Raw genomic sequence first — 14,888 nt, 5'->3', positions numbered from 1 at the left:
AAAGTAGCTTGCAGAAAAATACTTCTAAGTTGCAGTGAAATAAAAGTTGGGAGTCGTTGCTAACATGGCTGAAGGCAGGAGTTTTAGTCATGCATGTCTGGTCAGCTTGGAAACATCGTGAAAAGAGAGTTTTCTTACAGGAAGAAGGAAATATAAAGGATTGTCTCCTTTGTTAGAGAGTTCCTGCCCAGAGGAGGCAAAGGAAGTGACCACACACAGAGGGTCTTCTCTAGGATGTTCAAGAACTCTCTATGTACTAGCTCTGTGTTTGTCTAGCAAAACATGCTTTTGTAATTTGGCTGCAAACCCCACAGGCCAGCAGGAGAGAGTTGTCGGGCTCATGTCCCTTACTGGCTTACAACTATTACAAAAAAGAAGTCTCCAAGCAACTTATAAGAGCCAAAACACACAAAACGATACATTTCAATAATAAAACCACTCCAATAACACACAGACATTTTGTGGGGCAGGTATTTGAAACAAAATGCTAGGCTTAAAGGTCAGGTCCAAAAGGACTCTTATCGCCTTGATGTGAGAGAAGGGGAGAGAAATTTACCAGGGCAGGAACTTGAATAAGATCCCAAGGCAGGATTGAATCCATGACAGTTCTGTAACATGAGAGATTATCCAGCATTACAAGCACTTATGAACGGAAGCAAAACAAAACAAAAACTCAGCAACTATGTATGAACGAAAGAGTGCTTGTGGAAAGAAGCCCCACTTTACTTCAGAGACACCACAGCCAGTGTCCTAAATTCCGCGATGAGTCAGAGTGCTTGAGGTTCTCACTAAAAAGAAAACGAAAAGCATTGTGTTCCAAAAAGGGACCCAGCATCACAGAGGTGCTTCTAACAGGCACAGCAAAACAAAGAATGCTGATGGGCACCTAGACAAATGAGACAGCACAGGCTTCCTATTCCCACCCCCATCTATTTTCTCAGTATCCACCTGGCTTACCGTGTTTACACATATCGCTGTAGCAGAGGGTGGACAATGAAAAGCTTATTTCAAACTTGCAAACCTTTCAATCCCCCCTAGAAGGTTCTCGACTCAAGAGCACTGAAGATTATACCATATGTGATTCCTCTCTGAACCATTTCTTAAACAGTGTCAGTAAGAGACATCAAGAATAGTGCCTTGCCGGTTTCTAAGCAAAATGCTGTTTTTCTGCATCATCTCCTGTTTCCACTTTTTGGAAGGGGAATTTTCTCCTTCACTAGATCCCTGTTTGCGTGCTCACATGTGATTACAATCACGTGGAATGGGTGGGTGAGGCTGGCTGACAGCCATGGGTCAGAAGGGTGATCTGAAGAGGGGGACCTGCTCCAGGCACACAATGGTCAAACCATGGTTTTAAACCATTTCCTACCCCCAATTCACTACCATTTGTGCCATCCAAAGAGTGCAGCCCCCTCATTAGGTGACGCAGTGATCCTAATTGTGGTTCGGCAGAGGTCTCTGAATTTAGTAACAACAACAAATAACACTTAGCACAAAGTTTGCTTTGCAGAAAAGATTCAAGCAGGGTTTCCGACCCTGGTTTGTTGGCCCTGAATAAACCATGGTTTGGGGGCAGGCGAAACAAACCATAATTTCACCTAATGTCTGAAAACAGCCAGAGTCAGGGTTTGCAAGCCTACAACGATGTCTATTTTCTTCATATCACTAATGAGGACCTCCCTTTTGGAGAAGAGAACTTAGATGCTTCTTGCTTACAGTTTCATTTGGGGTGTATAAAGACTGTGACCATGGAGAAAGTACCTGGTGGGGTTTTTGTATGGCAGGGTTGAAAGCAGGTCATTTTATATAACACCTGGGATGATACTGCAAGTACTTTGGTTAAGAGTCTGAGAGGTTGTGGAAGGGCTTAGCGTCTTCTTTTGAGTTGCACTAGACTTCTTTCCTTCCAGCCAATATGTTATCATGTCACCTTTCCCCTAGAAAGAAACGTAATAGTACAACTTATCAATGGTGTCAGCAATACTTTTCACCTGAGAGCAAATACCAGCACTAAAATAAAGGCATGGCTAGCCCCCCCCCCCCCGTTGCTTTATTTAAATTGCACTAGAGCAGGGATGTCCAACAGGTCGATCGCAATCTACTGGTAGACCCTGTGAGGTTTTGGTAGATCACGGTCGATCGCTGGGCCCCTTTCCTTACCGCCCCTTGCCCCGCCCTCTATTGTCGCACAATCTACAGAACAGAAGATGGAGTTTACTCAGTGAGGCTGTTTGTCTCCCCAGCAATTTGTTGGTGTGTGGCTGTTCCTCTTTCTCCCCCCAAACCCTTAAAAATTGGGCTTTCCTCCTCCTTAAGAAAGGCTCAACGTCTTTGACCTGAACCCCCCCCCCCCAAAACAGGGCTTTCCTTCCCCAGGAAAGGTTAACAACTTTGACCTGTACTCCATTTTTGATGAGCAGGGCTGCAATTCAAGATCTGTTCTCAAAGTGGGCCAAAATGCCATCCTTTTCAATGGACACCATTGTGTTTTGCTCAGTTTGGAATGGAACCACCCCTCCCCCCCTTTTTAAATTTTGTGTGCTGAAACCAAGTGTTTCTGTTTTGAGGGTACTGTTTTGAGGTTTCTAATTTGGGTGAATACATGCAGTGGTGTAGCATGGCGGGGCGGGGGGAGGCACAGGGTGGTTGCCCCAAGAGAAAAAATTCAGCACCCAATGCTGCCCCAATACAGCTGTGCACTTCCTTCACTGGGCACCATTAAAAATGGCTTCTCCATGTGAACCAGGAAGTGACCTCTCCAAACAACGGAACAACTCTTCTTTTATTATCTCTGCAGCTACAATGTCCTGGGTGACGCAGATGCTATTATGTAGTTGAATGCGCATGCGCATCTCTCCATCCATTTCCCTCCCTCCCCCCGGGACCGCAGATGCTGGCAACCCACGCTATGCCACTGTCCTTCTGTCTAATAATGGCCTGGTTCATGCAAAGCACTAAACTAAAGTATGGCATAGCATGGACCAGGGATGTAAGAATGCATCTTTTTTTCCGTTCCACCTCGTATCCATCTCATACAGAACTGTTTCTGTTCCACTGCAGTTTATCTTCTGTCAAAAGCAACTTCATTCATCTTGCTGTCTGCTATGATGAAATCATGTAACCGAAGGTCATCGCTTGTCTCACCTAAGCAAACCACCAGCCAAAACCCGACATTGATTTCAGCTTGTGGTTTGTCTGGAATGGCATAATGCTAATCCAAACCATGGCTTAGTTCCCATTACAGTTTTCCCACAGTGTGTCAGCACAAACCATAGTTCAGCCTAGCGTTACATGCAAACCAGGCCCATAAGTGGCAGCTTTTGTTTACTAAATGGACTGTTACCTTATACCAGGCATAGGCAAACTCGGTCCTCCAGATGTCTTGGGACTACAACTCCCATGATTCCTAGCTAACAGGACCAGTGGCCAGGGATGATAGGAATCGTAGTCCCAAAACATCTGGAGGGCCGAGTTTGCCTATGCCTGCCTTATACTTTCTTCAGTACCTCAGAAACACAGAACCTCAGAAATGTATATGTACACTTAATCAAACTGCAAAAAGGCCAGTGGTTAATTACTAAAAATGCAAAGCTGGAGGCGCTCCTAACAGAAATATGTTTGCACTTTCCATCTGCACTGGAATAAGCATAGATGTTCTAGTTACCCACTGTTGAGGTGAAACTCTGCTCAAACCCACTTTCCTCTATGTTACAGCTTTGCATCTTCTGGGACTTCAAGTCTTCAGGATAAAAATAGGTCCTGGAGAACTTAGGCAGAAATTAGGCCCTAGGCTGGTAACTTTCAATATCACGGCTGTTCCCAGGGTTTCTTGGGAGAGGCATTAAGACTTGAGTCACTTTACACAGTGCAAATGTGCCCTAAGGAGCAGACCAGAAACGAATGATGCTCAAGATTCAGAGCAGACTCGAGGCCAGCCAATCCAAAGGGGTTAAAGGAAAAGCTTTCCAAAGGACTGCCACTCATTTCCCCTTTGGGAAAGCCTGAACACAAACGTTTCCTATTTACCTTGACTTGCAAATTCCCCCGGCACACCAATATGTACTCTCCAATCTGTTCCAACAGCTGGTATGTATTTGAACTGCACTGTATTTTGAGAGCTAGAAGGAAAAGAGACATTCAGCTACACCACTGTTATCAGCCCTGCTTCCCTTTTCAAAGAAAAACTCGCTGTAGAAACTGAGCAATGGCCTCTTAGACGTAGATATCTCTCCCCCAATCTCGTTTCTGCCATTTGCTGCTACAGTCCTGCCAGTGGACTCACAGGGGAACCCTGAGGTCTGTGGCTTCTGCCTGAGGCATTTGGGAATGTGTCCATGACTGTGTCAACTAAGAATTAATGATAGTATTTCCCATCTCCTTATAGCTGTTGACAAGTTCAGACTCTCCAAGTATCCCTATTTTTCAAGTACAGTCCGTTGACAAGTAGAGAAGTTGTCCCTATTTCTGATGGGATCCCTGGAATGTCCTGCTTTTCCTTAGGATGTGCCTATTTTCATCGGAGAAATGTTGGAGAGTATGAAATACCCCCCCCCCCCCGGGCTTTTTTTCCAGCCAGAACTTACTGGAATTCAGTTCTGGCACCTCTCAGGTGGGCATCATTCTAAGAGAACAAGGGAGGTGCCAGAGGTGAGTTCTGGCCAGTGCTGGATTTATGTATAAGCTAAACAAGCTCTAGCTTAGGGACCCACTCTCTTGGGGCTGCCAAAAAAAATTAAATAAAAAACACCTGGATGTACATTTCCAAAATATAAGATAAAAAACAAATAAAATAAAAACTACTAACAACAACAGTGTTTTGTGTTGTGTAGGCTCCTATTTGTCATGTGCAAGCGGCTTTAGATACCTATTAGGTCCATAAATTACCATATAGCATATATTTAACACAAAAAACAGCGGCAATTTGTTGTTGACAAAGGACAGCTGGACATCAAAAGGGCCCCATTATCTTCAGTAGCTTAGGGCCTCATCAAACCTAAATCCGGCCCTGGTTCCGGCACCTCTTTTTCTAGAAAAAATAGCACTGGGCATCCCTATTTTCACTGGAGAAATGTTGGAAGAACTTGACCCTTCTACTCCACAAAGACAATTCCATGCAATCTTGGTTAGGAGAGTGACAAAGATGGTCAGTGCTAGAAAGAACTAGGCAGAAAGATTGGATGAACTTGGTATGTTTAGGCTGGAGAACAGAAAGGCGAGGGGCTATCATATTGAAGAGGGCAAAGGCTTGGGTTGAGTACACACCATGCCTGTAAACTCCACCCCAAGGAATCTTGAGAAGTGTTTAAAAAAAGAGGGAGAGGGAAAGGAGTGGCAGAAAGAGGGGAAACTAATCCACCTGTTTTGGTCTCACCCACCCAACCCCAATCAACACAAAAACATAAGTATCTCTACAGTAGTAAAGGTAAAGGGACCCCTGACCATTAGGTCCAGTCGCGGACGACTCTGGGGTTGCGGCGCTCATCTCGTTTTACTGGCCGAGGGAGCCGGCGTACAGCTTCCGGGTCATGTGGCCAGCATGACTAAGCCACTTCTGGCAGAACCAGAGCAGCACACAGAAACGCCGTTTACCTTCCAGCCGGAGCGGTACCTATTTATCTACTTGCACTTTGACGTGCTTTCGAACTGCTAGGTTGGCAGGAGCTGGGACAGAGCAACGGGAGCTCACCCCATCGCGGAGATTCGAACCGCCGGCTTTCTGATCGTCAAGTCCTAGGCTCTGTGGTTTAACCCACAGCGCCATCTGTGTCCTAGATCTCTGCAGTGGCCCACCTGAAATGTCATCAGCTCATCTTTCATTCATTCTCACAGAGATTTGCCGGTTGCTGATGTTTTAGCTACCTTCACTGGTGGACTCCATCCTGGAGGCTGTGTTGACGGTGTCCCCAAATAAGCAGTACCGGGGCATTTTTGTTCCCACAACTCCTGCCACAACTGGCCCTAGAGAAAGGGGAAAAACAACAACCCCAAACCAATCCAAGGATCCTTTCTGACTTGAGTTTATTTGCAGTTCACCCCAGTATCAGAGATAACAGTCAGGGCTTACCGTTTCTGTGTGGGTTCACTCTATTAAAATATAAAAGCAGTACAACATTTGCAAAAAAAGAACAAGGAACAGCACAGGGAGGAAAGTGGCAGGGATGTGCATTTGGTACGGAGGAAAGTCTTCTGTGTGAAGAAAGGCAATGTTGGTCACATCAACACCATATATCTGAAGCACTCTTATGTCACTCAGGGAGAAGCTGAGGAGCTGTTGTTTGTTAAGGGTTCTGGGAATTACAGGTCTTGCAGGGTCAGCAGCCTAGCAAACTACAGTATCCAGGATTCTTTTGGGGAAACTCTAGCTGTCAAAGTGACATACGAGTGCTTTAAATGTCTGATGTGACTTGGAGATGAAGTGGGGAGGAGCTTAGCTGATGGAGCTGCAGATAGCTGCCATTGAGATTTGTAGGCTATCATAATGAGAGGCTTCTTCCACAGAAGTGCATTTGTTCATGATGGCGGCTCTAAGTTAAGAGCACGAGATACGTGCAAATCGTTCTGTTATGTACTGAGTTGAATAGGGTCCAAAATGCAGCAGGATGATTGGTCCTAGAACAATAGGATTCAGAATGCAGCAGTCTGACTGGTCCTAGAACAATGCAGCAGTATGATTGGTCCGCAGGAGCCACCCAATCCAGCTCCAGGTGGAAGTGAATCCACAACCTGATTGGCCCAAAGGAGAATCCCGGAATTAGCCAATCACGTGCAGCCCATTGTGTAAATAATGTATATAAAACTTCCATTCCTCCTCACCACTATGAGCTGAATAAAGAGCATGAAATCCACTCTCGACTCTGAGTATATTTCACGTTCCTTCATTCCCGGGAAGAGGGAGGACCAATTGCTGTTCGCACATCCATTTCAACTGGTTATTGACCGAAATAAATAAATATATACCGTACTTTTCCGTCTATAAGACGCCCCCTATTTTGGGGGACTGAAATTTCAGAAAATAGGGGGAGATGCCAAAAAGTTGTTGAGTTTTTTTGGGGAGGATTGGGGAGGATTGCCCAGAGTTGTTGAGCTTTTATGGGGGTGGATTACTGAGGATTGTTGAGCTTTTTTTAGGGGGGGGGTGATGCCGAAAATCGCTCACCCACATGCATTGCAAAATCCGCCTTCCCATCTCTCCCCTCACCTGCCAATCGCCCGCCCTATTGCCACAGCATCAGCCAATCAACAACACCCATTCCCATTGATGCAGCAACCAATAACACGCACGATAGCCACTGACAGCCACAGCAGCAATCAATCAGACGTATACGCTATGCACATCCCATGTATAAGATGACCCCCACTTTTTTGCATTATTTTAAAGGGGAAAAAAACTAGTCTTATACATGGAAAAGTACGGTATATTTCCATCAATTACTTCTACCCTGTTTAGATTAGCTCAGAAAGTGAGTCAGAACTACCACTTCAAAAAGCAGTCTCCTTCCCACAATGGGATGTAGTTCTGCACTCCTTTCTAGTCTGTCTCCATCACAACCTGGCCATAGCCAACAAGAGCCATGAGTGGACACAGCCCTAAGAGGGCAAGTTTCACACCTTCCCCGGTCCTGAATGAGGGAAACCTACTTTAATTCTCCCTTATACCCACATCCCACTGTTGCAGAGTCGACATTTCTCTGTGGCACAGTGCACCCTCATACCTGAGTGGATCCCTGCTCGAATCTTTAGCTGGGTGTTGGGCTTGTGTGGGATCCTAAATGTTTTGCACACCGAGACCAGGTCCAGAGCCATACTCGCAATCTCGCTGGCGTGGCAAATGCCATTCTCTCTGGGCACTCCTGACACCACCATGTCTAGGAAAAAAATAAATGGGAATATTCACCGAGGTCGGCATAGGCTCAATATCGCTATTACCAATGCTCGTGTAGGAACTTTGGAAGAAGAAACGGCAACAGCTCACCTGAAGATGGTTGAACTGGAATGGCTGGGCCACATGTACATGCCATGCTAAGCCAAGCCATGGCTTAATGCAAATGTGCAAACATGCCGAGCCTCAAGCAGATGATCACAGCTATTTTACTTTTCCCTAGGCTGTTTAGAGCCGAGGCATTGACCTCTCATATATGAGAGTCTTTGCCTGGCTGGATTTTGTATTATTTTGTGTTCTGTTTACAAATTCCCGAGTTACACCTGTTCCTATCTTCTGCATCGCTTGACCTTTTGGCTTCAATTTGTAAAAGAAAAATCTACTTCTCTCTACACCAAGCTGTCTAGGTTTCCAATTTGTGCACCTGATGAGGTAGGTTCTCACCCACAAAAGCTTCTGTCACAGATTCTGAAAAATAAAGGTTTCATTTTTAAAGTGCCACAAATCTTTCTTGTTTTTGTTCTTTAATGGTGGGGGAGGGGACTTGCAGAAAGTAAACGTGGCACAGCATCTTCTTCTCCTACCCCCCCCTGAAGATACCCCTTCACCCACCAAATCTGCTCTGGAGGCTGAGAAGAAACCCATAACAGATTTGGGAGATGTCCCATTGCAAGTCTACACACTAACAGGACAACTTCCTTGGGGCACAGGAAATAATTTATGGGAAACCTATTCATGAAGGGATATTTTAGTGCAGGAAAAATAACCACAAACTTTTATTAAATGTTTAAAGCACTCTGCATACATTACTTCAGCAAGTGTTACAGCATCTCTGTAAGGTTGGCCATGACGATCAACTCTTATTATGCAGATATGGGCAAATGTAAAGAAACATTGCTTTTCCTGGTGAGCTTGGGCTGAGGTCAAATTTGGACTGAGAACAGGCACTTTTTTCCATATGTGGTGGAACTGCAAATTGATTAAGAAGTATTGGGATACGATTTATAATGAAGTTAAGAAAATGTTTAAATTGACTTTTATTAAAAGACCAGAAGCTTTTTTTAAAGGCATTATGGGTCAAAATTTACCAAGAGAACAGAAGAAACTATGTATGCTACAACTGCGGCCAGGATGTTATTATCCCAAAGATGGAAAAGTAAAGAAATACCAACCAAGGAAGAATGGCTACAAAAATTGATGGAATATGCAGAAATGGCGAAGCTAACAGAAAGACTCAGAGGCAAAGACAATAGATAATTTAAGAAAGATTGGGAACTATTTATGTTGTATTTACAGAAACAATGTAAAGATCTAAACTCACCAGCAGGGTTTGAGTAAACATTTACAATTAACAACAGAGATAATAACTATCAATATGGAGATAACATGTAAAATATTTGAAAGCAGGCAGGGGTTAATTTGGGGGAGAAAAACCAGAAAAGGAAGATTATGGGATAATGCACACAGTGACTTGCGATCTCGATCACACGCAGTCTGTAGTCCGCTGGCAGTAGGAGTACAACATGGGCATGTCTTTAAGTTAACATCTTACATTAAAAACCTGACAGTACCAAACTATCGAAGACTTTTCACCAAAACCAGACTAAACGTCTTTCCTTCTGCAGTGTTGGATGGCAGGTTGAGAGGAGTTCCCTACCAGGACAGACTTTGCTCGTGTGCTCAAGACATCGATTCCATAAAACATATTTTGTTGCACTGTGCAAAATATGAGCAAGCCAGGTCTGAACTGATATTACCCTTGCTGGTACCTTTCCCGGGAAATCAGAGGCTCACTATGTCAGGTTCCTATTGGAAGACCGGACAAACGCTAGAACATTAGCAGTGGCAAAGTTTTTATCGGTGGTTGCAAGAACCAATGATCCCTATATTCTGAACAAAATGCTTGTTTAACCTGGAGGTAAGGTAAAGGTAAAGGGACCCCTGACCATTAGGTCCAGTCGTGGCCGACTCTGGGGTTGCGGCGCTCATCTCGCTTTATTGGCTTTATTATACAGCTTCTGGGTCATGTCGCCAGCATGACTAAGCCGCTTCTGGCAAACCAGAGCAGCACACGGAAACGACGTTTACCTTCCCGCCACAGCGGTACCTATTTATCTACTTGCACTTTGACATGCTTTCGAACTGCTAGGTTGGCAGGAGCAGGAACCGAGCAACGGGAGCTCACCCCATCGCGGGGATTCGAACCGCCGACCTTCTGATCGGCAAGCCCTAGGCTCTGTGGTTTAGGCCACAGTGCCACCCATGTCCCTTAACCTGCAGGTAGGCTGTATGAATTGTGTATTGCTTTGTAACGATTTCTTGGCTCTCTGGACCATAATAAAGATTGATGATGACAATGTTGTTTTGAAGCACTCACAGGCATCTCCGATAGTTTCCACCTTGTAGACGTCGTAATTGTCTATGATTTCGTCAAAGGTCGTGTAGAGCTTGTTTAGGAAGTCAACCACTTGGTAAGGCGTGCTGGTGCTGGAGAGCTGAGTGAAGCCAACGATGTCGCTGGCAAGGAAGAACAAGCCTTAAATGTGAGTCGAAGGATTTTGGAAAACATTTTGATGCTGACACATTTTGATGGCACATTACATTTTGAATTCTGCATATTTGAGCAGCGCTCTCCTCCTCCACCTTCTCTACTCTGCTGATTCCCTACAATAATTATTTTTGCAGTTTTCAATTGCACCATGTCAATTTAGCAGGTTGGGGGAGTGGAAGATAGCATTCCTTTATAAAGCGCTGGTGGAAAAAATATTTGAATTATGTTTCCCCAGTCTGCTGCAGCTGAAAGGGCTTCATATGGGCCTCCCCTGCCAATAAGACCTTCCCATTAATTTTAATGGTCGAAGCAATAATCATTTACTGGACTTGCAATTGGGGAGGGGAATCCATGCAAGGATCTTGATATTTCTTTAAAGTATATTCATTGGGACCAAAGAGCTGCCTCATACCCTCACAAAATCTGCTCTGATACCAATCAAACTTCATTTACAAGAGGAGTACATAATCTCTTATCTATACGTTAGAGTTACATCTGTTGGGCAAATAAATCTCTGTGTTGTCCATCCTGTCGTGTATAAATCTTGTCCATCTGCAGACAAGCAGATGTAAGCATAAATCAGTAGACATTAATCTGCAGAATTTTAATGGGCTCGCTTGCTGAATGCTTGAAGCATTTCAGGCAAATCCTAAACGATGATGACTCTCTCAAAGGCAGAAAGAAAAAAAGAGGAACAAAAATTCTTTCATAAAAAGCAGTGTACAGGTTATTAGTTCTCTAGCATAATTAGAGCAACTTTCCCTGCACTGCTAACATGGCACTAAACTCTTGATACGGCAACAATAGCTTTATCAACACACGTGTAATGGGAAGGGAAGTTTTGCTACCAAGTGGGGGGCAAGTTCCTTATTGCAGCCACTTCTCCTAGATTCAAAAAACACAATGCAGTGTTGACATTGCTTAGAAGAGATGACATGAATGTTTACGTCTAGCTAATTTAATTCCTAAATGCATCTACAATTTATTTTTTAAAAAATCTTTTCAGAGGCCTACACAGAATGCATATGTGAATGAATCAATCATCATCATGAATATGGTCATGTAAATAAATCATCATCATATCAGATACGCGCTAAATGTTAGAGATGGGGAAGGAGTGTGTTGCTCTTCACAAGCACCCATGGCAGTCACACCAAAATGCACATGTCTTTTGCAGAACAGCTGCAGGCTGTGCTCCCTGAGAGTTTCACCTTTCCTCAACACTCAGCTTCGATATATCTGCAGAGACAGTTGTGGAAGGACACAAAGAATAAAAACGTATCTCTCCATGGTATCGACCGCACCTTGACGTCTCTGAAAAAGCTATTCACACAAAGGCTAAGTAACGGTTTGCTGCTGGGTTCAGTCCTACTTACCTGAAAAATACAGTGGAGTTTATGTAACTTTGGGCCTGTGATGCCTTTCCTTGTCTTAAATCATCAGCTACCTGTTTTGGCAACATGCCTGTTTCGTATAACAAACAAAAGCCATTATTACTAACGCAAAGTACCCACTAAAACTCAACCTGTATTAATAAATACAAAGTGATTTCACAGTGGAATCCTATACCTGGCCAATACATGCATTTGCAGTAACTGCAAGATAAAATGCATCCACTGACCAGAAAGCAGCGGATATATATTGACATCAGGCTCTTTGAACTGGTCTTCTCAATTTAGTTTGATTCCACTGGTATGAAATCTCCCACAGTAAGCAGATACCTAACCAAACTCTCAGTTGATTCAGGGCACAGAAATGTAATGTCCCTATTCAGACATTCACATCATTCCTCTTCCCACCCCAACCTGGTTCTTTTCTATGTATTTCTTTGGCTCTTACTTATGTATTTTATTTAGATTTTTATTTTTAACAGTGCACTTCATCGGGTTCTCTCTATCTTTATCTTTTCCTTCATACTATCCACTCTCATCTGTTGGGATTCTTTTCTCAAAATCCTCTGCTTTTAAAACTGTGGTCAAATGGGTAGCCTGAGGTCCCCGGAACCACTCTGAAAAGAATCATGGCAGGGGGAAATGCTCTACTGCTTTGAGCGGTGGTTGCCAAACTCTCCCCACCCTCCCAATGGGACCACTTGAAAAATGCTAATAGTCTTAGCGGATCACTTAATTGTTATTTTTCGGTCTGGTGTAGCAATTGTAGCAATTGTTGTTCCCTGCCCTTGGTGTGGTACGGTTTTCTATTATATTTCTATTGCTGCTTTAATTCCTTACATTGTATTTTGTTGCATTGCGATTTGAATTCCATATAGAATATATAAGAGATACAAGAAACACTAGGTAAAGGGACCCCTGACCATTAGGTCCAGTTACGGCTGACTCTGGGGTTGCGGTGCTCATCTAGCTTTACTGGCCAACGGAGCCGGCATACAGCTTCCGGGTCATGTGGCCAGCATGACTAAGCTTCTTCTGGCGAACCAGAGCAGTGCACGGAAACGCCATTTACCTTCCCACCGGAGCGGTACCTATTTATCTACTTGCACTTTGAGGTGCCTTTGAACTGCTAGGTTGGCAGGAGTAGGGACCGAAAAACGGGAGCTCACCCTGTCGCGGGGATTCGAACCGCCGACCTTCTGATCGGCAAGTCCTAGGCTCTGTGGTTTAGACCACAGCACCACCCGTGTCCTTACACTAAAAGACTGTTGAAAACCAACATGTAATTTAATATGAAAGTTTCACGGACCACCTGAGTGAAGCTTGTAGATCACTTGTGCTCCCCACTCCTCAGTTTGGGATCTACTGCACTAGAGGTTTCCTTGATGTGCTCATCACACGCTGAAGATGCAACCCAATTTTCGTTTTGACACTTGCACATTGCGAGCAGCTGAAGCGGAATTGTAAGAGAACCACAACATCTTTCCTTGTATGTACACTTGGCTTTGGGAGATGTGGCCACCAGCACTTAAATTTGAGTTCGGAAGCCTTTTTAGGCACCACCCCACAACTGGAGCTATATGTGAGGGATGGGGAACCTGTGGCCTTCCAGATTTTGTGGACTCCACTTCCCATCAGCCCCAGCCAACATGGTCAACGGCCAAGGATGATGGAGTCCAGCAGCATCTGGAGATCCACAGGTTCCCCATTTCTGCTATTGGGTGAGGAAATATGGAAATGATCCCCAATGAACAAGCACATTTGAAGAAGGGTCCACAATACCACAAAGTCTAAGAGCCACTTAATGCATACTGAATGTCATGACCTGCAACCTGGGGGCTGTGCACCATCAGATGGAGGAACAAGAGGAAGACCAGGCTCCATCTCCATCCTTGGGAGAAGAACTGCCAAGTACCCAGCACCACACAAGCCAAAGACTGGGAAAATAGGGAGAAGACCCTTTTAACAATCAGCCAGCATCTCTGTGGAGGTGGGATTTACTATCCTATAGGACCAATGAACATATATAAGCCCACACATAGTGCCTGGAGAGAGACAGCTGGCAGGTGCCAATGAATGAGTCCCACTAGCAGAAGCTCTGGGCTGGCTTCCCCCTGCCGCCTGTCACCAACCACTTGCTCCTCCCAGAAGGTATCCCCCAAAATTGGCTCTGAGGAGGAGAGGAAGGGTTGTTCTCTCTGACAAGCTGAAATGCTTGTGGCAATGTTGAATTCCTCCTTATAGCTTGCATAGCTTCCTCAGCCAGACCGTTGGAGCTCTCCAAGGTCCTGAAGGTACTTTGAGTGCCTTGGACCTCTGCCCTGGATTTTTGCCTTGAATTCCTTACTCGGGCTATTGACAGGACCATGATGGGAGCACTCACAAAACTGAAGTCCCTTTAGCAAAGCCATATATCAGAATATGGGACGCAGGTGGCGCTGTGGTCTAAACCACAGAGCCTAGGGCTTGCCGATTGGAAGGTCGGCGGTTCGAATCCCTACAACGGGGTGAGCTCCTGCCAACCTAGCAGTTCGAAAGCACGTCAGAGTGCAAGTAGATAAATAGGTACCGCTTCGGCGGGAAGGTAAATAGCGTTTCCATGCACTGCTCTGGTTTGCCAGAAGCAGCTTAGTCATGCTGGCCACATGACCTGGAAGCTGTACACTGGCTCCCTCGGCCAATAGAGCAAGATGAGTGCCACAACCCCAGAGTTGTCCGCGACTGGACCTAACGGTCAGGGGTCCCTTTACCTTTATATCAGAATAAGCTGTATTCCCACTGGTGCGAATCACTCACTGTACAACAAGCGGTCCGTCTTCTGCTTCTCATGTGTCAAGTCCTGAGTCCTTTCTGCTACTAACACCTCCAGGTGTTTGCTGTATTTCTCCATCTAGGTAGGCAGAACAAAAATGTATTCAACACAAGCAACCCCGTCAGACATTCTGTGTTAGATAATGGACTCTGTATTTACCAGCCACTGATGTTACTACCAGACTTCTGCACAAAGGCCTGTGAGTCAACCTTGGATAGCTAGGCCCACAAGCCGTCAGCAATAAAACAGAACGAA

The 14,888-nt window shown here is 44.8% G+C and overlaps 1 protein-coding gene across 1 annotated transcript in view; it reads right to left on the bottom strand.

The window, feature by feature from the left end:
* Positions 1–337: 337 nt before the first annotated feature.
* The window catches only part of LOC310752344 (atrial natriuretic peptide receptor 1-like), a gene marked incomplete at its 5' end in the record, with an annotated part of 98,188 nt that continues 83,637 nt past the window's right edge, over positions 338–14,888 (bottom strand). The window contains 7 exons of the mRNA XM_083592453.1: positions 338–1,937; positions 4,027–4,118; positions 5,860–5,958; positions 7,713–7,865; positions 10,257–10,396; positions 11,807–11,894; positions 14,618–14,711. Of these exons, the coding sequence (XP_083448579.1) occupies positions 1,803–1,937; positions 4,027–4,118; positions 5,860–5,958; positions 7,713–7,865; positions 10,257–10,396; positions 11,807–11,894; positions 14,618–14,711 (801 nt within the window). The 3' untranslated portion in view covers positions 338–1,802. The remainder of the gene's footprint in view (positions 1,938–4,026; positions 4,119–5,859; positions 5,959–7,712; positions 7,866–10,256; positions 10,397–11,806; positions 11,895–14,617; positions 14,712–14,888) is intronic.

Source organism: Podarcis filfolensis (genome assembly GCF_964270895.1).
Source record: "Podarcis filfolensis genome assembly, chromosome: 17".
NCBI classification, from domain to species: domain Eukaryota; kingdom Metazoa; phylum Chordata; class Lepidosauria; order Squamata; family Lacertidae; genus Podarcis; species Podarcis filfolensis.
The sequence above is the reverse complement of the archived record's forward strand: the minus strand, read 5'-3'. Positions and strand labels throughout refer to the sequence as shown.